This window comes from Coregonus clupeaformis, unplaced genomic scaffold (genome assembly GCF_020615455.1).
Source record: "Coregonus clupeaformis isolate EN_2021a unplaced genomic scaffold, ASM2061545v1 scaf1127, whole genome shotgun sequence".
Lineage (NCBI taxonomy): Eukaryota > Metazoa > Chordata > Actinopteri > Salmoniformes > Salmonidae > Coregonus > Coregonus clupeaformis.
Genome location: NW_025534581.1, coordinates 22,501 through 46,273, shown reverse-complemented (window position 1 = coordinate 46,273; position 23,773 = coordinate 22,501). Strand labels below are relative to the sequence as shown.

The 23,773-nt window shown below is 44.0% G+C and overlaps 1 protein-coding gene across 1 annotated transcript in view; it reads right to left on the bottom strand.

The window, feature by feature from the left end:
• Positions 1-23,773, bottom strand: part of LOC121558794 (RNA-binding protein 26) — a gene marked incomplete at its 5' end in the record, with an annotated part of 40,322 nt that overhangs the window by 10,187 nt on the left and 6,362 nt on the right. Inside the window, 5 exon segments of the mRNA XM_045217574.1 lie at positions 3,680-3,802; positions 12,290-12,330; positions 12,332-12,485; positions 12,787-13,092; positions 13,226-13,409. Coding sequence (XP_045073509.1) covers positions 3,680-3,802; positions 12,290-12,330; positions 12,332-12,485; positions 12,787-13,092; positions 13,226-13,409 — 808 coding nt within the window.

The window sequence follows — 23,773 nt, the reverse complement described above, 5'->3', positions numbered from 1 at the left end:
ATCCATCCCACCCTCTCCTCCTCCATCCATCCCACCCTCTCCTCCTCCTCCATCCCACCCTCTCCTCCTCCTCCATCCCACCCTCTCCTCAACCTCCATCCATCCATCCTCTCCTCCATCCATCCCACCCTCTCCTCCTCCTCCATCCATCCCACCCTCTCCTCAACCTCAATCCCACCCTCTCCTCAACCTCAATCCCACCCTCTCCTCCATCCATCCCACCCACCCCTCCTCCATCCATCCATCCTCTCCTCCATCCATCCCACCCTCTCCTCCATCCATCCCACCCTCTCCCTCCATCCATCCCACCCTCTCCTCCATCCATCCCACCCTCTCCTCCATCCATCCCACCCTCTCCTCCATCCATCCCACCCACCCCTCCTCCATCCATCCATCCTCTCCTCCATCCATCCCACCCTCTCCTCCTATCCATCCCACCCTCTCCTCCATCCATCCCACCTCTCCTCCATCCATCCCACCCTCTCCCTCCTCCTCCATCCATCCCACCCTCTCCTCCATCCCATCCCACCCTCTCCTCCATCCCATCCCACCCTCTCCTCCTCATCCATCCCACCCTCTCCTCCTCCATCCATCCCACCCTCTCCTCATCCATCCATCCCACCCTCTCCTCCTCCATCCATCCCACCCTCTCCTCCTCCTCCATCCCACCCTCTCCCTCCTCCAGCCATCCCACCCTCTCCTCCTCCATCCATCCCACCCTCTCCTCCTCCTCCATCCCACCCTCTCCCTCAACCTCCATCCCACCCTCTCCTCCTCCATCCATCACACCCTCTCCTCCTCCATCCATCCCACCCTCTCCTCCTCCATCCATCCCACCCTCTCCTCCTCCATCCCACCCTCTCCTCCTCCTCCTCCATCCCACCCTCTCCTCCATCCCACCCTCTCCTCCATCCCACCCTCTTCTCCTCCATCCCACCCTCTCCTCCTCCATCCATCCCACCCTCTCCTCTTCCTCCATCCCACCCTCTCCTCCTCCTCCATCCCACCCTCTCCTCCTCCTCCATCCCACCCTCTCCTCAACCTCCATCCCACCCTCTCCTCCATCCATCCACCCTCTCCTCATCCTCCATCCATCCCACCCTCTCCTCATCCTCCATCCCACCCTCTCCTCTACCTCCATCCCACCCTCTCCTCAACCTCCATCCATCCATCCTCTCCTCAACCTCCATCCATCCATCCCACCCTCTCCTCCTCCTCCATCCATCCCACCCTCTCCTCAACCTCAATCCCACCCTCTCCTCAACCTCAATCCCACCCTCTCCTCCATCCATCCCACCCACCTCTCCTCCATCCATCCCACCCTCTCCTCCATCCATCCCACCCTCTCCTCATCCTCCATCCCACCCTCTCCTCAACCTCCATCCCACCCTCTCCTCAACCTCCATCCATCCATCCTCTCCTCAACCTCCATCCATCCATCCTCTCCTCCATCCATCCCACCCTCTCCTCCTCCTCCATCCATCCCACCCTCTCCTCAACCTCAATCCCACCCTCTCCTCAACCTCAATCCCACCCTCTCCTCCATCCATCCCACCCACCTCTCCTCCATCCATCCCACCCTCTCCTCCATCCATCCCACCCTCTCCTCCATCCATCCCACCCACCTCTCCTCCATCCATCCCACCCTCTCCTCCATCCATCCCACCCTCTCCTCCATCCATCCCACCCTCTCCTCCTCCTCCATCCCACCCTCTCCTCCTCCTCCATCCCACCCTCTCCCTCAACCTCCATCCATCCATCCTCTCCTCCATCCATCCCACCCTCTCCTCCTCCTCCATCCATCCCACCCTCTCCTCAACCTCAATCCCACCCTCTCCTCAACCTCAATCCCACCCTCTCCTCCATCCATCCCACCCACCCCTCCTCCATCCATCCATCCTCTCCTCCATCCATCCCACCCTCTCCTCCATCCATCCCACCCTCTCCTCCATCCATCCCACCCTCTCCTCCATCCATCCCACCCTCTCCTCCATCCATCCCACCCTCTCCTCCATCCATCCCACCCTCTCCTCCATCCATCCCACCCACCCTCCTCCATCCATCCATCCTCTCCTCCATCCATCCCACCCTCTCCTCCATCCATCCCACCCTCTCCTCCATCCATCCCACCCTCTCCTCCATCCATCCCACCCTCTCCTCCTCCTCCATCCATCCCACCCCCTCTCCTCCATCCCATCCCACCCTCTCCTCCTCATCCATCCCACCCTCTCCTCAACCTCCATCCCACCCTCTCCTCCTCCATCCATCCCACCCTCTCTCATCCATCCATCCCACCCTCTCCTCCTCCATCCATCCCACCCTCTCCTCCTCCTCCATCCCACCCTCTCCTCCTCCAGCCATCCCACCCTCTCCTCCTCCATCCATCCCACCCCTCTCCTCCTCCTCCATCCCACCCTCTCCTCCTCCATCCATCACACCCTCTCCTCCTCCATCCATCCCACCCTCTCCTCCTCCATCCATCCCACCTCCTCCATCCCACCCTCTCCTCCATCCCACCCTCTCCTCCATCCCACCCTCTTCTCCTCCATCCATCCCACCCTCTCCTCTTCCTCCATCCCACCCTCTCCTCCTCCTCCATCCCACCCTCTCCTCCTCCTCCATCCCACCCTCTCCTCCTCCTCCATCCCACCCTCTCCTCAACCTCCATCCCACCCTCTCCTCCATCCATCCACCCTCTCCTCATCCCTCCATCCATCCCACCCTCTCCTCATCCTCCATCCCACCCTCTCCTCAACCTCCATCCCACCCTCTCCTCCAACCTCCATCCATCCATCCTCTCCTCAACCTCCATCCATCCATCCCACCCTCTCCTCCTCCTCCATCCATCCCACCCTCTCCTCAACCTCAATCCCACCCTCTCCTCAACCTCAATCCCACCCTCTCCTCCATCCATCCCACCCACCTCTCCTCCATCCATCCCACCCTCTCCTCCATCCATCCCACCCTCTCCTCATCCCTCCATCCCACCCTCTCCTCAACCTCCATCCCACCCTCTCCTCAACCTCCATCCATCCATCCTCTCCCTCAACCTCCATCCATCCATCCTCTCCTCCATCCATCCCACCCTCTCCTCCTCCTCCATCCATCCCACCCTCTCCTCAACCTCAATCCCACCCTCTCCTCCAACCTCAATCCCACCCTCTCCTCCATCCATCCCACCCACCTCTCCTCCATCCATCCCACCCTCTCCTCCATCCATCCCACCCTCTCCTCCATCCATCCCACCCACCTCTCCTCCATCCATCCCACCCTCTCCTCCATCCATCCCACCCTCTCCTCCATCCATCCCACCCTCTCCTCCATCCATCCCACCCTCTCCTCCATCCATCCCACCCACCCCTCCTCCATCCATCCATCCTCTCCTCCATCCATCCCACCCTCTCCTCCATCCATCCCACCCTCTCCTCCATCCATCCCACCCTCTCCCTCCTCCTCCATCCATCCCACCCTCTCCTCCATCCATCCCACCCTCTCCTCCTCATCCATCCCACCCTCTCCTCAACCTCCATCCCACCCTCTCCTCCTCCATCCATCCCACCCTCTCCTCATCCATCCATCCCACCCTCTCCTCCCTCCCATCCATCCCACCCTCTCCTCCTCCATCCATCCCACCCCCTCTCCTCATCCTCCACCCCACCCTCTCCATCTCCTCTCTCACCTGTTTGTTCTTCATAGCCTCCTCTGTGGCAGTGACCCCAGCAAACAGAGCAGTCTTCTGAGCTGCTTTCAGAGCAGCCATGTTGTAAACTGTCTTAGTCAGCCCCGTAGAGGTGGAGAACACCTGATGGAGAGGAGGTCCAGTTAATGGTATTATTACTACTGTTATACTGTGGACTTATATAGGAGAACACCTGATGGAGGTCCAGTTAATGGTATTATTACTACTGTTATACTGTGGACTTATATAGGAGAACACCTGATGGAGGTCCAGTTAATGATAGTATTACTACTGTTATACTGTGGACTTATATAGGAGAACACCTGATGGAGGTCCAGTTAATGGTATTATTACTACTGTTATACTGTGGACTTATATGGAGAACACCTGATGGAGGTCCAGTTAATGGTATTATTACTACTGTTATACTGAGGACTTATATAGGAGAACACCTGATGGAGGTCCAGTTAATGATATTATTACTACTGTTATACTGTGGACTTATATAGGAGAACACCTGATGGAGGTCCAGTTAATGGTATTATTACTACTGTTATACTGTGGACTTATATAGGAGAACACCTGATGGAGGTCCAGTTAATGGTATTATTACTACTGTTATACTGTGGACTTATATAGGAGAACACCTGATGGAGGTCCAGTTAATGGTATTATTACTACTGTTATACTGTGGACTTATATAGGAGAACACCTGATGGAGGTCCAGTTAATGGTATTATTACTACTGTTATACTGTGGACTTATATAGGAGAACACCTGATGGAGGTCCAGTTAATGATAGTATTACTACTGTTATACTGTGGACTTATATAGGAGAACACCTGATGGAGGTCCAGTTAATGGTATTATTACTACTGTTATACTGTGGACTTATATAGGAGAACACCTGATGGAGGTCCAGTTAATGGTATTATTACTACTGTTATACTGTGGACTTATATAGGAGAACACCTGATGGAGGTCCAGTTAATGTTATTATTACTACTGTTATACTGTGGACTTATATAGGAGAACACCTGATGGAGGTCCAGTTAATGATAGTATTACTACTGTTATACTGTGGACTTATATAGGAGAACACCTGATGGAGGTCCAGTTAATGGTATTATTACTACTGTTATAATGTGGACTTATATAGGAGAACACCTGATGGAGGTCCAGTTAATGGTATTATTACTACCGTTATCCTGTGGACTTATATAGGAGAACACCTGATGGAGGTCCAGTTAATGGTATTATTACTACTGTTATACTGTGGACTTATATAGGAGAACACCTGATGGAGGTCCAGTTAATGGTATTATTACTACTGTTATACTGTGGACTTATATAGGAGAACACCTGATGGAGGTCCAGTTAATGGTATTATTACTACTGTTATACTGTGGACTTATATAGGAGAACACCTGATGGAGGTCCAGTTAATGGTATTATTACTACTGTTATACTGTGGACTTATATAGGAGAACACCTGATGGAGGTCCAGTTAATGGTATTATTACTACTGTTATACTATGGACTTATATAGGAGAACACCTGATGGAGGTCCAGTTAATGGTATTATTACTACTGTTATACTGTGGACTTATATAGGAGAACACCTGATGGAGGTCCAGTTAATGGTATTATTACTACTGTTATACTGTGGACTTATATAGGAGAACACCTGATGGAGGTCCAGTTAATGGTATTATTACTACTGTTATACTGTGGACTTATATAGGAGAACACCTGATGGAGGTCCAGTTAATGGTATTATTACTACTGTTATACTGTGGACTTATATAGGAGAACACCTGATGGAGGTCCAGTTAATGGTATTATTACTACTGTTATACTGTGGACTTATATAGGAGAACACCTGATGGAGGTCCAGTTAATGGTATTATTACTACTGTTATAACTGTGGACTTATATAGGAGAACACCTGATGGAGGTCAAGTTAATGGTATTGTTACTACTGTTATAACTGTGGACTTATATAGGAGAACACCTGATGGAGGTCCAGTTAATGGTATTATTACTACTGTTATACTGTGGACTTATATAGGAGAACACCTGATGGAGGTCCAGTTAATGATATTATTACTACTGTTATACTGTGGACTTATATGGAGAACACCTGATGGAGGTCCAGTTAATGATATTATTACTTATGTTATACTGTGGACTTATATAGGAGAACACCTGATGGAGGTCCAGTTAATGGTATTATTACTACTGTTATACTGTGGACTTATATAGGAGAACACCTGATGGAGGTCCAGTTAATGGTATTATTACTACTGTTATAACTGTGGACTTATATAGGAGAACACCTGATGGAGGTCCAGTTAATGGTATTATTACTACTGTTATACTGTGGACTTATATAGGAGAACACCTGATGGAGGTCCAGTTAATGGTATTATTACTACTGTTATACTGTGGACTTATATGGAGAACACCTGATGGAGGTCCAGTTAATGATATTATTACTACTGTTATACTATGGACTTATATGGAGAACACCTGATGGAGGTCCAGTTAATGGTATTATTACTTCTGTTATACTGTGGACTTATATAGGAGAACACCTGATGGAGGTCCAGTTAATGATATTATTACTACTGTTATACTGTGGACTTATATAGGAGAACACCTGATGGAGGTCCAGTTAATGGTATTATTACTACTGTTATACTGTGGACTTATATAGGAGAACACCTGATGGAGGTCCAGTTAATGGTATTATTACTACTGTTATACTGTGGACTTATATAGGAGAACACCTGATGGAGGTCCAGTTAATGGTATTATTACTACTGTTATACTGTGGACTTATATAGGAGAACACCTGATGGAGGTCCAGTTAATGGTATTATTACTACTGTTATCCTGTGGACTTATATAGGAGAACACCTGATGGAGGTCCAGTTAATGGTATTATTACTACTGTTATACTGTGGACTTATATAGGAGAACACCTGATGGAGGTCCAGTTAATGGTATTATTACTACTGTTACACTGTGGACTTATATAGGAGAACACCTGATGGAGGTCCAGTTAATGGTATTATTACTACTGTTATACTGTGGACTTATATAGGAGAACACCTGATGGAGGTCCAGTTAATGGTATTATTACTACTGTTATACTGTGGACTTATATAGGAGAACAACTGATGGAGGTCCAGTTAATGGTATTATTACTACTGTTATACTGTGGACTTATATAGGAGAACACCTGATGGAGGTCCAGTTAATGGTATTATTACTACTGTTATACTGTGGACTTATATAGGAGAACACCTGATGGAGGTCCAGTTAATGGTATTATTACTACTGTTATACTGTGGACTTATATAGGAGAACACCTGATGGAGGAGGTCCAGTTAATGGTATTATTACTACTGTTATACTGTGGACTTATATAGGAGAACACCTGATGGAGGTCCAGTTAATGGTATTATTACTACTGTTATACTGTGGACTTATATAGGAGAACACCTGATGGAGGTCCAGTTAATGGTATTATTACTACTGTTATACTGTGGACTTATATAGGAGAACACCTGATGGAGGTCCAGTTAATGGTATTATTACTACTGTTATACTGTGGACTTATATAGGAGAACACCTGATGGAGAGGTCCAGTTAATGGTATTATTACTACCGTTATACTGTGGACTTATATGGAGAACACCTGATGGAGGTCCAGTTAATGGTATTATTACTACTGTTATACTGTGGACTTATATAGGAGAACACCTGATGGAGGTCCAGTTAATGGTATTATTACTACTGTTATACTGTGGACTTATATAGGAGAACACCTGATGGAGGTCCAGTTAATGGTATTATTACTACTGTTATACTGTGGACTTATATAGGAGAACACCTGATGGAGGTCCAGTTAATGGTATTATTACTACTGTTATACTGTGGACTTATATAGGAGAACACCTGATGGAGGTCCAGTTAATGGTATTATTACTACTGTTATACTGTGGACTTATATAGGAGAACACCTGATGGAGGTCCAGTTAATGGTATTATTACTACTGTTACTGTGGACTTATATAGCAGAACACCTGATGGAGGTCCAGTTAATGGTATTATTACTACTGTTATACTGTGGACTTATATAGCAGAACACCTGATGGAGGTCCAGTTAATGGTATTATTACTACTGTTATACTGTGGACTTATATAGGAGAACACCTGATGGAGGTCCAGTTAATGGTATTATTACTACTGTTATACTGTGGACTTATATAGGAGAACACCTGATGGAGGTCCAGTTAATGGTATTATTACTACTGTTATACTGTGGACTTATATAGGAGAACACCTGATGGAGGTCCAGTTAATGATATTATTACTACTGTTATACTGTGGACTTATATAGGAGAACACCTGATGGAGGTCCAGTTAATGGTATTATTACTACTGTTATACTGTGGACTTATATAGGAGAACACCTGATGGAGGTCCAGTTAATGGTATTATTACTACTGTTATACTGTGGACTTATATAGGAGAACACCTGATGGAGGTCCAGTTAATGGTATTATTACTACTGTTATACTGTGGACTTATATAGGAGAACACCTGATGGAGGTCCAGTTAATGGTATTATTACTACTGTTATACTGTGGACTTATATAGGAGAACACCTGATGGAGGTCCAGTTAATGGTATTATTACTACTGTTATACTGTGGACTTATATAGGAGAACACCTGATGGAGGTCCAGTTAATGGTATTATTACTACTGTTATACTGTGGACTTATATAGAGAACACCTGATGGAGGTCCAGTTAATGATATTATTACTACTGTTATACTGTGGACTTATATAGGAGAACACCTGATGGAGGTCCAGTTAATGGTATTATTACTACTGTTATAACTGTGGACTTATATAGAGAACACCTGATGGAGGTCCAGTTAATGGTATTATTACTACTGTTATACTGTGGACTTATATAGGAGAACACCTGATGGAGGTCCAGTTAATGGTATTATTACTACTGTTATACTGTGGACTTATATAGGAGAACACCTGATGGAGGTCCAGTTAATGGTATTATTACTACTGTTATACTGTGGACTTATATAGGAGAACACCTGATGGAGGTCCAGTTAATGATATTATTGCTACTGTTATACTGTGGACTTATATAGGAGAACACCTGATGGAGGTCCAGTTAATGGTATTATTACTACTGTTATACTGTGGACTTATATAGGAGAACACCTGATGGAGGTCCAGTTAATGATATTATTACTACTGTTATACTGTGGACTTATATAGAGAACACCTGATGGAGGTCCAGTTAATGGTATTATTACTACTGTTATACTGTGGACTTATATAGGAGAACACCTGATGGAGGTCCAGTTAATGGTATTATTACTACTGTTATACTGTGGACTTATATAGGAGAACACCTGATGGAGGTCCAGTTAATGGTATTATTACTACTGTTATACTGTGGACTTATATGGAGAACACCTGATGGAGGTCCAGTTAATGGTATTATTACTACTGTTATACTGTGGACTTATATAGGAGAACACCTGATGGAGGTCCAGTTAATGGTTTATTACTACTGTTATACTGTGGACTTATATAGGAGAACACCTGATGGAGGTCCAGTTAATGGTATTATTACTACTGTTATACTGTGGACTTATATAGGAGAACACCTGATGGAGGTCCAGTTAATGGTATTATTACTACTGTTATACTGTGGACTTATATAGGAGAACACCTGATGGAGAGGAGTCCAGTTAATGGTATTATTACTACTGTTATACTGAGGACTTATATAGGAGAACACCTGATGGAGGTCCAGTTAATGGTATTATTACTACTGTTATACTGTGGACTTATATAGGAGAACACCTGATGGAGGTCCAGTTAATGGTATTATTACTACTGTTATACTGTGGACTTATATAGGAGAACACCTGATGGAGGTCCAGTTAATGGTATTATTACTACTGTTAAATACTGTGGACTTATATAGCAGAACACCTGATGGAGGTCCAGTTAATGGTATTATTACTACTGTTATACTGTGGACTTATATAGCAGAACACCTGATGGAGGTCCAGTTAATGGTATTATTACTACTGTTATACTGTGGACTTATATAGGAGAACACCTGATGGAGGTCAGTTAATGGTATTATTACTACTGTTATACTGTGGACTTATAGGAGAACACCTGATGGAGGTCCAGTTAATGGTATTATTACTACTGATATACTGTGGACTTATATAGGAGAACACCTGATGGAGGTCCAGTTAATGATATTATTACTACTGTTATACTGTGGACTTATAAGGAGAACACCTGATGGAGGTCCAGTTAACGGTATTATTACTACTGTTATACTGTGGACTTATATAGGAGAACACCTGATGGAGGTCCAGTTAATGATATTATTACTACTGTTATACTGTGGACTTATATAGGAGAACACCTGATGGAGGTCCAGTTAATGGTATTATTACTACTGTTATACTGTGGACTTATATAGGAGAACACCTGATGGAGGTCCAGTTAATGGTATTATTACTACTGTTATACTGTGGACTTATATAGGAGAACACCTGATGGAGGTCCAGTTAATGGTATTATTACTACTGTTATACTGTGGACTTATATAGCAGAACACCTGATGGAGGTCCAGTTAATGGTATTATTACTACTGTTATACTGTGGACTTATATAGGAGAACACCTGATGGAGGTCCAGTTAATGGTATTATTACTACTGTTATACTGTGGACTTATATAGGAGAACACCTGATGGAGGTCCAGTTAATGGTATTATTACTACTGTTATAACTGTGGACTTATATAGGAGAACACCTGATGGAGGTCCAGTTAATGGTATTATTACTACTGTTATCCTGTGGACTTATATAGGAGAACACCTGATGGAGGTCCAGTTAATGGTATTATTACTACTGTTATACTGTGGACTTATATAGGAGAACACCTGATGGAGGTCCAGTTAATGGTATTATTACTACTGTTATACTGTGGACTTATATAGAGAACACCTGATGGAGGTCCAGTTAATGGTATTATTACTACTGTTATACTGTGGACTTATATAGGAGAACACCTGATGGAGGTCCAGTTAATGTTATTATTACTACTGTTATACTGTGTGGACTTATATAGGAGAACACCTGATGGAGGTCCAGTTAATGGTATTATTACTACTGTTATACTGTGGACTTATATAGGAGAACACCTGATGGAGGTCCAGTTAATGGTATTATTACTACTGTTATACTGTGGACTTATATAGGAGAACACCTGATGGAGGTCCAGTTAATGGTATTATTACTACTGTTATACTGTGGACTTATATAGGAGAACACCTGATGGAGGTCCAGTTAATGGTATTATTACTACTGTTATACTGTGGACTTATATAGGAGAACACCTGATGGAGGTCAGTTAATGGTATTTTTACTACTGTTATACTGTGGACTTATATAGGAGAACACCTGATGGAGGTCCAGTTAATGGTATTATTACTACTGTTATACTGTGGACTTATATAGGAGAACACCTGATGGAGGTCCAGTTAATGGTATTATTACTACTGTTATACTGTGGACTTATATAGGAGAACACCTGATGGAGGTCCAGTTAATGGTATTATTACTACTGTTATACTGAGGACTTATATAGGAGAACACCTGATGGAGGTCCAGTTAATGGTATTATTACTACTGTTATACTGTGGACTTATATAGAGAACACCTGATGGAGGTCCAGTTAATGGTATTATTACTACTGTTATACTGTGGACTTATATAGGAGAACACCTGATGGAGGTCCAGTTAATGGTATTATTACTACTGTTATACTGTGGACTTATATAGGAGAACACCTGATGGAGGTCCAGGTAATTGTATTAAACTATATTTATATTTATATTTTTTTGTCCCAAAATGTTTTGCATGTCAGCAGTCAAGTTTTCAAGATATTGGACTTTGAAGAAGCAGTGTCCCTTACTCACGCCAGACGCCGTACATCAAGAGGCAGGCACTTTGCATACTCGAGTCCTCTCTCCTCACCTCCTGAAAACCCATTGGAGGAGGTGGCCAGATGGGCGGGGACCTCTAGCTTTCTCATCCAATGGAGTTTTGAGGCGGTGGTGGTGAGGAGAGAGGACGCAAGGAGTATGCAATTGAGATTCTCCCAATGCTTCTTCAAAGTCCAATATCTTGAAAACGTGACCGCTGACGTGAAAAACATTTTGGGACTGTATCAACAGTGGACTAACGGGAAAAAAATTACCAAAAGATAGTTTGAGTAGATTTTTCCTTTAAAAAAAGGTACAGTTGTAGAAAATTCCCCATTAGCCAATCTCTATCCAATCTACCTCGGAAGAGGCGGAATTTCCTACGAAATATCAGTCAAGGAGTGGGAGAAGGGAATTTTCTACAAAAAGAGTTGCCAGGTTAAGTCACTCAGGGAGAGAGAGACACTTCTAGATCATTCCACCATCAACACAGAGAACTGTCAATATATTGAAAAAGAGAAGAGGGAGGACCGTTTTTTCCCCCTCACCTTTCCTGCCGGTCCACTAGGGTTACTTCCTGGTTTAGAGGGGGAAGCCCAGCCTCTCCTTCACCGATAGGTTAGATTTGAAGGCATTCTGAGAGGCAACACTAGAGTCTTGGTTGGGCTCTGAGCTGTCAGAAGGCAGAGGGCCCAGGCGGTCTTTGACTGACTGTTTCAGACTAGTGGCTGACTGCTGCACCTGCTGGAGTTCACACAACAACAACAACAAACAAACAAACAAACAAACAAGGTCAACAACATAACATAGAAGGTCCATTACGTTGCTGTTTGACCCAACCAGCAGGAAAAACTCTGGATCCTAAAATTAAGAGTCTAAAACTGAGGTCGCTAATAAATCAGTGGCATTGGGCAAAATGGCCGTCTGATGAAAAGGTGCTTCCTAAATCCAAGTGCACCACTTTTGACCCCCCCGTCCATAGGGCTCTGGTCTAAAGTAGTGCACTATTATAGGGAACAGGGTGCTATTTGGGATGTATCCTTACCATGAGTGAGTGTGGTTGATGGTGTTGCTGCCCCTGTGGTCCCGTCCCCTGTGGTGGTCCCGTCCCCTGTTGCGGTCCCGTCCCCTGTTGTGGTCCCGTCCCCTGTTGCGGTCCCGTCCCCTGTTGCGGTCCCGTCCCCTGTTGCGGTCCCGTCCCCTGTTGTGGTCCCGTCCCGTCCTCACGGTGCCAGTGGACCCTAATAAAGCGGTTGTTGAGAACGGCCTCGGGACTCTGCATGGCCCGTTTAGCCTCCTCGTGACAGCCAAACTGGATCAGGGCACCCTCCGGGTCACTACCATAGGTCACCTAGAGGGGAGAGGGGTTAGGTTAACCCTCACTCACTGAGCAGTAGTGCACTATATTGGGGAATAGGGTGCCATACTTCCAAAATCATTCCAGCCTAAAGCAGAAAGGTGTTGTTAGCCGACCAGTCCCCAACCTGTAAGTTGACGATGGTCCCGAACTTGCTGAAGTGTTGGTTAAGCTTGGAGATGTTGTTGAGTTCCGGTGGGATCTGTCGGACCGTCAGCTTGGTGTTGGACCCAAACGCAGCCCTCAGGTTCTGGTGGGGAGGGTTCTTGGTGTGGAACCCACCCTGGAGGTTCTGCGGGTTGAAGTTAGGTCTGACAGAACATAAGGAGATTACAGGAACGGCCCCTGTACTGGTTTGTGTTCAAATATGTTTTTTTTTTTTGTGTAAAGGTTATTGACATGTTACATGAACTAAAAATCAAAAAATGGGACTTAACTGTTGTCCTATTGCTGTGGTTCTATGATGGACTATGTAACCCTAACCCTGTCATTCAACTGTCTCATGTCTTCAGACTATAACCCTGTCATTCTGCTGTCTCATGTCTTCAGACTATAACCCTGTCATTCTGCTGTCTCATGTCTTCAGACTATAACCCTGTCATTCTACTGTCTCATGTCTTCAGACTATAACCCTGTCATTCTACTGTCTCATGTCTTCAGACTATAACCCTGTCATTCAACTGTCTCATGTCTTCAGACTATAACCCTGTCATTCAACTGTCTCATGTCTTCAGACCCTAACCCTGTCATTCTGCTGTCTCATGGTCTTCAGACCTTAACCCCTGTCATTCAACTGTCTCATGTCTTCAGACCATAACCCTGTCATTCAACTGTCTCATGTCTTCAGACTATAACCCTGTCATTCAACTGTCTCATGTCTTCAGACTATAACCCTGTCATTCAACTGTCTCATGTCTTCAGACCTATAACCCTGTCATTCAACTGTCTCATGTCTTCAGACTATAACCCTGTCATTCTGCTGTCTCATGTCTTCAGACTATAACCCTGTCATTCTGCTGTCTCATGTCTTCAGACTATAACCCTGTCATTCTGCTGTCTCATGTCTTCAGACTATAACCCTGTCATTCAACTGTCTCATGTCTTCAGACTATAACCCTGTCATTCAACTGTCTCCTGTCTTCAGACTATAACCCTGTCATTCAACTGTCTCATGTCTTCAGACCATAACCCTGTCATTCAACTGTCTCATGTCTTCAGACTATAACCCTGTCATTCAACTGTCTCCTGTCTTCAGACTATAACCCTGTCATTCAACTGTCTCATGTCTTCAGACTATAACCCTGTCATTCTGCTGTCTCATGTCTTCAGACTATAACCCTGTCATTCTGCTGTCTCATGTCTTCAGACTATAACTCTGTCATTCAACTGTCTCATGTCTTCAGACTATAACCCTGTCATTCAACTGTCTCATGTCTTCAGACTATAACCCTGTCATTCTGCTGTCTCATGTCTTCAGACTATAACCCTGTCATTCAACTGTCTCATGTCTTCAGACTATAACCCTGTCATTCAACTGTCTCATGTCTTCAGACTATAACCCTGTCATTCAACTGTCTCATGTCTTCAGACCATAACCCTGTCATTCTGCTGTCTCATGTCTTCAGACTATAACCCTGTCATTCTGCTGTCTCATGTCTTCAGACTATAACCCTGTCATTCTGCTGTCTCATGTCTTCAGACTATAACCCCTGTCATTCTACTGTCTCATGTCTTCAGACCATAACCCTGTCATTCTACTGTCTCATGTCTTCAGACTATAACCCCTGTCATTCTGCTGTCTCATGTCTTCAGACTATAACCCTGTCATTCTACTGTCTCATGTCTTCAGACCATAACCCTGTCATTCTGCTGTCTCCTGTCTTCAGACTATAACCCTGTCATTCAACTGTCTCATGTCTTCAGACTATAACCCTGTCATTCAACTGTCTCATGTCTTCAGACTATAACCCTGTCATTCTGCTGTCTCATGTCTTCAGACTATAACCCTGTCATTTAACTGTCTCATGTCTTCAGACCCTAACCCTGTCATTCAACTGTCTCATGTCTTCAGACCATAACCCTGTCATTCAACTGTCTCCTGTCTTCAGACTATAACCCTGTCATTCTACTGTCTCATGTCTTCAGACCATAACCCTGTCATTCTGCTGTCTCCTGTCTTCAGACTATAACCCTGTCATTCAACTGTCTCATGTCTTCAGACTATAACCCTGTCATTCAACTGTCTCATGTCTTCTAGACTATAACCCTGTCATTCTGCTGTCTCATGTCTTCAGACTATAACCCTGTCATTTAACTGTCTCATGTCTTCCAGACCCTAACCCTGTCATTCAACTGTCTCATGTCTTCAGACCATAACCCTGTCATTCAACTGTCTCATGTCTTCAGGACCCTAACCCTGTCATTCAACTGTCTCATGTCTTCAGACTATAACCCTGTCATTCAACTGTCTCATGTCTTCAGACCTAACCCTGTCATTCAGCTGTCTCATGTCTTCAGACTATAACCCCTGTCATTCAACTGTCTCATGTCTTCAGACCCTAACCCTGTCATTCAACTGTTTCATGTCTTCAGACTATAACCATGTCATTCAACTGTCTCATGTCTTCAGACTATAACCCTGTCATTCTGCTGTCTCATGTCTTCAGACTATAACCCTGTCATTCAACTGTCTCATGTCTTCAGACTATAACCCTGTCATTCAACTGTCTCATGTCTTCAGACTATAACCCTGTCATTCAACTGTCTCATGTCTTCAGACCATACCCTGTCATTCAACTGTCTCATGTCTTCAGACTATAACCCTGTCATTCAACTGTCTCATGTCTTCAGACTATAACCCTGTCATTCTGCTGTCTCATGTCTTCAGACTATAACCCTGTCATTCTACTGTCTCATGTCTTCAGACTATAACCCTGTCATTCAACTGTCTCATGTCTTCAGACTATAACCCTGTCATTCTGCTGTCTCATGTCTTCAGACTATAACCCTGTCATTTAACTGTCTCATGTCTTCAGACCCTAACCCTGTCATTCAACTGTCTCATGTCTTCAGACCATAACCCTGTCATTCAACTGTCTCATGTCTTCAGACTATAACCCTGTCATTCAACTGTCTCATGTCTTCAGACTATAACCCTGTCATTTAACTGTCTCATGTCTTCAGACCCTAACCCTGTCATTCAACTGTCTCATGTCTTCAGACCATAACCCTGTCATTCAACTGTCTCATGTCTTCAGACTATAACCCTGTCATTCAACTGTCTCATGTCTTCAGACCCTAACCCTGTCATTCAACTGTCTCATGTCTTCAGACTATAACCCTGTCATTCAACTGTCTCATGTCTTCAGACCCTAACCCTGTCATTCAACTGTCTCATGTCTTTCAGACTATAACCCCTGTCATTCAACTGTCTCATGTCTTCAGACCCTAACCCTGTCATTCAACTGTTTCATGTCTTCAGACTATAACCATGTCATTCAACTGTCTCATGTCTTCAGACTATAACCCTGTCATTCTGCTGTCTCATGTCTTCAGACTATAACCCTGTCATTCAACTGTCTCATGTCTTCAGACTATAACCCTGTCATTCTACTGTCTCATGTCTTCAGACTATAACCCTGTCATTCAACTGTCTCATGTCTTCAGACTATAACCCTGTCATTCTGCTGTCTCATGTCTTCAGACTATAACCCTGTCATTTAACTGTCTCATGTCTTCAGACCCTAACCCTGTCATTCTACTGTCTCATGTCTTCAGACTATAACCCTGTCATTCAACTGTCTCATGTCTTCAGACTATAACCCTGTCATTCTGCTGTCTCATGTCTTCAGACTATAACCCTGTCATTTAACTGTCTCATGTCTTCAGACCCTAACCCTGTCATTCAACTGTCTCATGTCTTCAGACCATAACCCTGTCATTCAACTGTCTCATGTCTTCAGACCATAACCCTGTCATTCAACTGTCTCATGTCTTCAGACTATAACCCTGTCATTCAACTGTCTCATGTCTTCAGACCCTAACCCTGTCATTCAACTGTCTCATGTCTTCAGACTATAACCCTGTCATTCAACTGTCTCATGTCTTCAGACCATAACCCTGTCATTCAACTGTCTCATGTCTTCAGACCCTAACCCTGTCATTCAACTGTCATGTCTTCAGACTATAACCCTGTCATTCAACTGTCTCATGTCTTCAGACTATAACCCTGTCATTCAACTGTCTCATGTCTTCAGACCCTAACCCTGTCATTCTGCTGTCTCATGTCTTCAGACTATAACCTGTCATTCAACTGTCTCATGTCTTCAGACTATAACCCTGTCATTCTGCTGTCTCATGTCTTCAGACTATAACCTGTCATTCAACTGTCTCATGTCTTCAGACCATAACCCTGTCATTCTGCTGTCTCATGCTCTTCAGACTATAACCCTGTCATTCAACTGTCTCATGACTTCAGACTATAACCCTGTCATTCTACTGTCTCATGTCTTCAGACTATAACCCTGTCATTCAACTGTCTCATGTCTTCAGACTATAACCTGTCATTCTGCTGTCTCATGTCTTCAGACTATAACCCTGTCATTTAACTGTCTCATGTCTTCAGACCCTAACCCTGTCATTCAACTGTCTCATGTCTTCAGACCATAACCCTGTCATTCAACTGTCTCATGTCTTCAGACCCTAACCCTGTCATTCTGCTGTCTCATGTCTTCAGACCCTAACCCTGTCATTCAACTGTCTCATGTCTTCAGACCATAACCCTGTCATTCAACTGTCTCATGTCTTCAGACTATAACCCTGTCATTCAACTGTCTCATGTCTTCAGACTATAACCCTGTCATTCAACTGTCTCATGTCTTCAGACCCTAACCCTGTCATTCATCTGTCTCATGTCTTCAGACTATAACCCTGTCATTCTGCTGTCTCATGTCTTCAGACTATAACCCTGTCATTCTGCTGTCTCATGTCTTCAGACTATAACCCTGTCATTCTGCTGTCTCATGTCTTCCAGACTATAACCCTGTCATTCAACTGTCTCATGTCTTCTGCAGACTATAACCCTGTCATTCAACTGTCTCCTGTCTTCAGACTATAACCCTGTCATTCAACTGTCTCATGTCTTCAGACCATAACCCTGTCATTCAACTGTCTCATGTCTTCAGACTATAACCCTGTCATTCAACTGTCTCCTGTCTTCAGACTATAACCCTGTCATTCAACTGTCTCATGTCTTCAGACTATAACCCTGTCATTCTGCTGTCTCATCGTCTTCAGACTATAACCCTGTCATTCTGCTGTCTCATGTCTTCAGACTATAACCCTGTCATTCAACTGTCTCATGTCTTCAGACTATAACCCTGTCATTCAACTGTCTCATGTCTTCAGACTATAACCCTGCTCATTCTGCTGTCTCATGTCTTCAGACTATAACCCTGTCATTCAACTGTCTCATGTCTTCAGACTATAACCCTGTCATTCAACTGTCTCATGTCTTCAGACTATAACCCTGTCATTCAACTGTCTCATGTCTTCAGACCATAACCCTGTCATTCTACTGTCTCATGTCTTCCAGACTATAACCCTGTCATTCTACTGTCTCATGTCTTCAGACTATAACCCTGTCATTCTGCTGTCTCATGTCTTCAGACTATAACCCCTGTCATTCTACTGTCTCATGTCTTTTAGACCATAACCCTGTCATTCTACTGTCTCATGTCTTCAGACTATAACCCTGTCATTCTGCTGTCTCATGTCTTCAGACTATAACCCTGTCATTCTACTGTCTCCATGTCTTCAGACCATAACCCTGTCATTCTGCTGTCTCCCTGTCTTCAGACTATAACCCTGTCATTCAACTGTCTCATGTCTTCAGACTATAACCCTGTCATTCAACTGTCCTCATGTCTTCAGACTATAACCCTGTCATTCTGCTGTCTCATGTCTTCAGACTATAACCCTGTCATTTAACTGTCTCATGTCTTCAGACCCTAACCCTGTCATTCAACTGTCTCATGTCTTCAGACCATAACCCTGTCATTCAACTGTCTCATGTCTTCAGACTATAACCTCTGTCATTCAACTGTCTCATGTCTTCAGACCCCTAACCCTGTCATTCAACTGTCTCATGTCTTCAGACTATAACCCTGTCATTCAACTGTCTCAGTGTCTTCAGACCCTAACCCTGTCATTCAACTTCTCATGTCTTCAGACTATAACCCTGTCATTCAACTGTCTCATGTCTTCAGACCTTAACCCTGTCATTCAACTGTTTCATGTCTTCAGACTATAACCATGTCATTCAACTGTCTCATGTCTTCAGACTATAACCCTGTCATTCTGCTGTCTCATGTCTTCAGACTATAACCCTGTCATTCTGCTGTCTCATGTCTTCAGACTATAACCCTGTCATTCTGCTGTCTCATGTCTTCAGACTATAACCCTGTCATTCAACTGTCTCATGTCTTCAGACTATAACCCTGTCATTCAACTGTCTCCTGTCTTCAGACTATAACCCTGTCATTCAACTGTCTCATGTCTTCAGACCATAACCCTGTCATTCAACTGTCTCATGTCTTCAGACTATAACCCTGTCATTCAACTGTCTCTGTCTTCAGACTATAACCCTGTCATTCAACTGTCTCATGTCTTCAGACCATAACCCTGTCATTCTGCTGTCTCATGTCTTCAGACTATAACCCTGTCATTCTGCTGTCTCATGTCTTCAGACTATAACCCTGTCATTCTGCTGTCTCATGTCTTCAGACTATAACCTGTCATTCAACTGTCTCATGTCTTCAGACTATAACCCTGTCATTCAACTGTCTCATGTCTTCAGACTATAACCCTGTCATTCAACTGTCTCATGTCTTCAGACTATAACCCTGTCATTCAACTGTCTCATGTCTTCAGACTATAACCCTGTCATTCAACTGTCTCATGTCTTCAGACTACTAACCCCTGTCATTCTACTGTCTCATGTCTTCAGACTATAACCCTGTCATTCTACTGTCTCATGTCTTCAGACTATAACCCTGTCATTCTGCTGTCTCATGTCTTCAGACTATAACCCTGTCATTCTACTGTCTCATGTCTTCAGACCATAACCCTGTCATTCTACTGTCTCATGTCTTCAGACTATAACCCTGTCATTCTACGTTGTCTCATGTCTTCAGACTATAACCCTGTCATTCTACTGTCTCATGTCTTCCAGACCACTACCCTGTCATTCTGCTGTCTCCTGTCTTCAGACTATAACCCTGTCATTCAACTGTCTCATGTCTTCAGACTATAACCCTGTCATTCAACTGTCTCCTGTCTTCAGACTATACCCTGTCATTCTACTGTCTCATGTCTTCAGACTATAACCCCTGTCATTCTACTGTCTCATGTCTTCAGACTATAACCCTGTCATTCTCTGTCTCATGTCTTCAGACCCTAACCCTGTCATTCACTGTATCATGTCTTCAGACCCTAACCCTGTCATTCCACTGTCTCATGTCTTCAGACTATAACCCTGTCATTCAACTGTCTCATGTCTTCAGACTATAACCCTGTCATTTAACTGTCTCATGTCTTCAGACCCTAACCCTGTCATTCAACTGTCTCATGTCTTCAGACCATAACCCTGTCATTCAACTGTGTCTCATGTCTTCAGACTATAACCCTGTCATTCAACTGTCTCATGTCTTCAGACCCTAACCCTGTCATTCAACTGTCTCATGTCTTCAGACTATAACCCTGTCATTCAACTGTCTCATGTCTTCAGACCCTAACCCTGTCATTCAACTGTCTCATGTCTTCAGACTATAACCCTGTCATTCAACTGTCTCATGTCTTTAGACCCATAACCCTGTCATTCAACTGTTTCATGTCTTCAGACTATAACCATGTCATTCAACTGTCTCTGTCTTCAGACTATAACCCTGTCATTCTGCTGTCTCATGTCTTAGACTATAACCCTGTCATTCAACTGTCTCATGTCTTCAGACTATAACCCTGTCATTCAACTGTCTCATGTCTTCAGACTATAACCCTGTCATTCTACTGTCTCATGTCTTCAGACTATAACCCTGTCATTCAACTGTCTGATGTCTTCAGACTATAACCCTGTCATTCAACTGTCTGATGTCTTCAGACTATAACCCTGTCATTCTGCTGTCTCATGTCTTCGCAGACTATAACCCTGTCATTCTACTGTCTCATGTCTTCAGACTATAACCCTGTCATTCAACTGTCTCATGTCTTCAGACTATAACCCTGTCATTCTGCTGTCTCATGTCTTCAGACTATAACCCTGTCATTTAACTGTCTCATGTCTTCAGACCTAACCCTGTCATTCAACTGTCTCATGTCTTCAGACCATAACCCTGTCATTCAGCTGTCTCATGTCTTCAGACTATAACCCTGTCATTCAACTGTCTCATGTCTTCAGACCCTAACCCTGTCTTCAACTGTCTCATGTCTTCAGACTATAACCCTTTGTCATTCAACTGTCTCATGTCTTCAGACCATAACCCTGTCATTCAACTGTCTCATGTCTTCAGACTCAACCCTGTCATTCAACTGTCATGTCTTCAGACTATAACCCTGTCATTCAACTGTCTCATGTCTTCAGACTATAACCCTGTCATTCAACTGTCTCATGTCTTCAGACCCTAACCCTGTCATTCTGCTGTCTCATGTCTTCAGACTATAACCCTGTCATTCAACTGTCTCATGTCTTCAGACTATAACCCTGTCATTCAGCTGTCTCATGTCTTCAGACTATAACCCTGTCATTCAACTGTCTCATGTCTTCAGACTATAACCCTGTCATTCAACTGTCTCATGTCTTCAGACTATAACCCTGTCATTCAGCTGTCTCATGTCTTCAGACTATAACCCTGTCATTCAACTGTCTCATGTCTTCAGACTATAACCCTGTCATTCAACTGTCTCATGTCTTCAGACTATAACCCTGTCATTCAACTGTCTCATGTCTTCAGACTATAACCCTGTCATTCTGCTGTCTCATGTCTTCAGACTATAACCCTGTCATTCTACTGTCTCATGTCTTCAGACTATAACCCTGTCATTCAGCTGTCTCATGTCTTCAGACTATAACCCTGTCATTCAACTGTCTCATGTCTTCAGACTATAACCCTGTCATTCTGCTGTCTCATGTCTTCAGACTATAACACTATCATTCAACTGTCTCATGTCTTCAGACTATAACCCTGTCATTCAACTGTCTCATGTCTTCAGACTATAACCCTGTCATTCAACTGTCTCATGTCTTCAGACTATAACCCTGTCATTCAACTGTCTCATGTCTTCAGACTATAACCCTGTCATTCAACTGTCTCATGTCTTCAGACTATAACCCTGTCATTCAACTGTCTCATGTCTTCAGACTATAACCCTGTCATTCTACTGTCTCATGTCTTCAGACTATAACCCTGTCATTCAACTGTCTCATGTCTTCAGACTATAACCCTGTCATTCAGCTGTCTCATGTCTTCAGACTATAACCCTGTCTCATGTCTTCAGACTATAACCCTGTCATTCTACTGTCTCATGTCTTCAGACTATAACCCTGTCATTCTGCTGTCTCATGTCTTCAGACTATAACCCTGTCATTCAACTGTCTCATGTCTTCAGACTATAACCCTGTCATTCAACTGTCTCATGTCTTCAGACTATAACCCTGTCATTCAACTGTCTCATGTCTTCGAGACTATAACCCTGTCATTCAACTGTCTCATGTCTTCAGACTATAACCCTGTCATTCTACCGTCTCATGTCTTCAGGAACTGCATAACCCCTGTCCTTCAGTCCATGTCTTCCTGTCTAGACTATAACCCTGTCATTCAACTGTCTCATGTCTTCAGACTATAACCCTGTCATTCTACTGTCTCATGTCTTCAGACTATAACCCTGTCATTCAACTGTCTCATGTCTTCAGACTATAACCCCTGTCATTCTGGCACTGTCTCATGTCTTCAGACTATAACCCTGTCATTCAACTGTCTCACTGTCTTCAGACTATAACCCTGTCATTCAACTGTCTCATGTCTTCAGACTATAACCCTGTTTCATGTCTTCAGACTATAACCCTGTCATTCAACTGTCTCATGTCTTCAGACTATAACCCTGTCATTCTGCTGTCTCATGTCTTCAGACTATAACCCTGTCATTCAACTGTCTCATGTCTTCAGACTATAACCCTGTCATTCAACTGTCTCATGTCTTCAGACTATAACCCTGTTTCATGTCTTCAGACTATAACCCTGTCATCCAACTGTCCCTCATGTCTTCAGACTATAACCCTGTCATTCTACTGTCTCATGTCTTCAGACTATAACGCTGTCATTCAACTGTCTCATGTCTTCAGACTATAACCCTGTCATTCAACTGTCTCATGTCTTCAGACCATAACCCTGTCATTCAACTGCTCTCATGTCTTCAGACTATAACCCTGTCATTCTACTGTCTCATGTCTTCAGACTATAACCCTGTCATTCAACTGTCTCATGTCTTCAGACTATAACCCTGTCATTCAGCTGTCTCATGTCTTCAGACTATAACCCTGTCATTCAACTGTCTCATGTCTTCAGACTATAACCCTGTCATTCAACTGTCTCATGTCTTCAGGTCAAGGTTGGGTTCAGTTCAG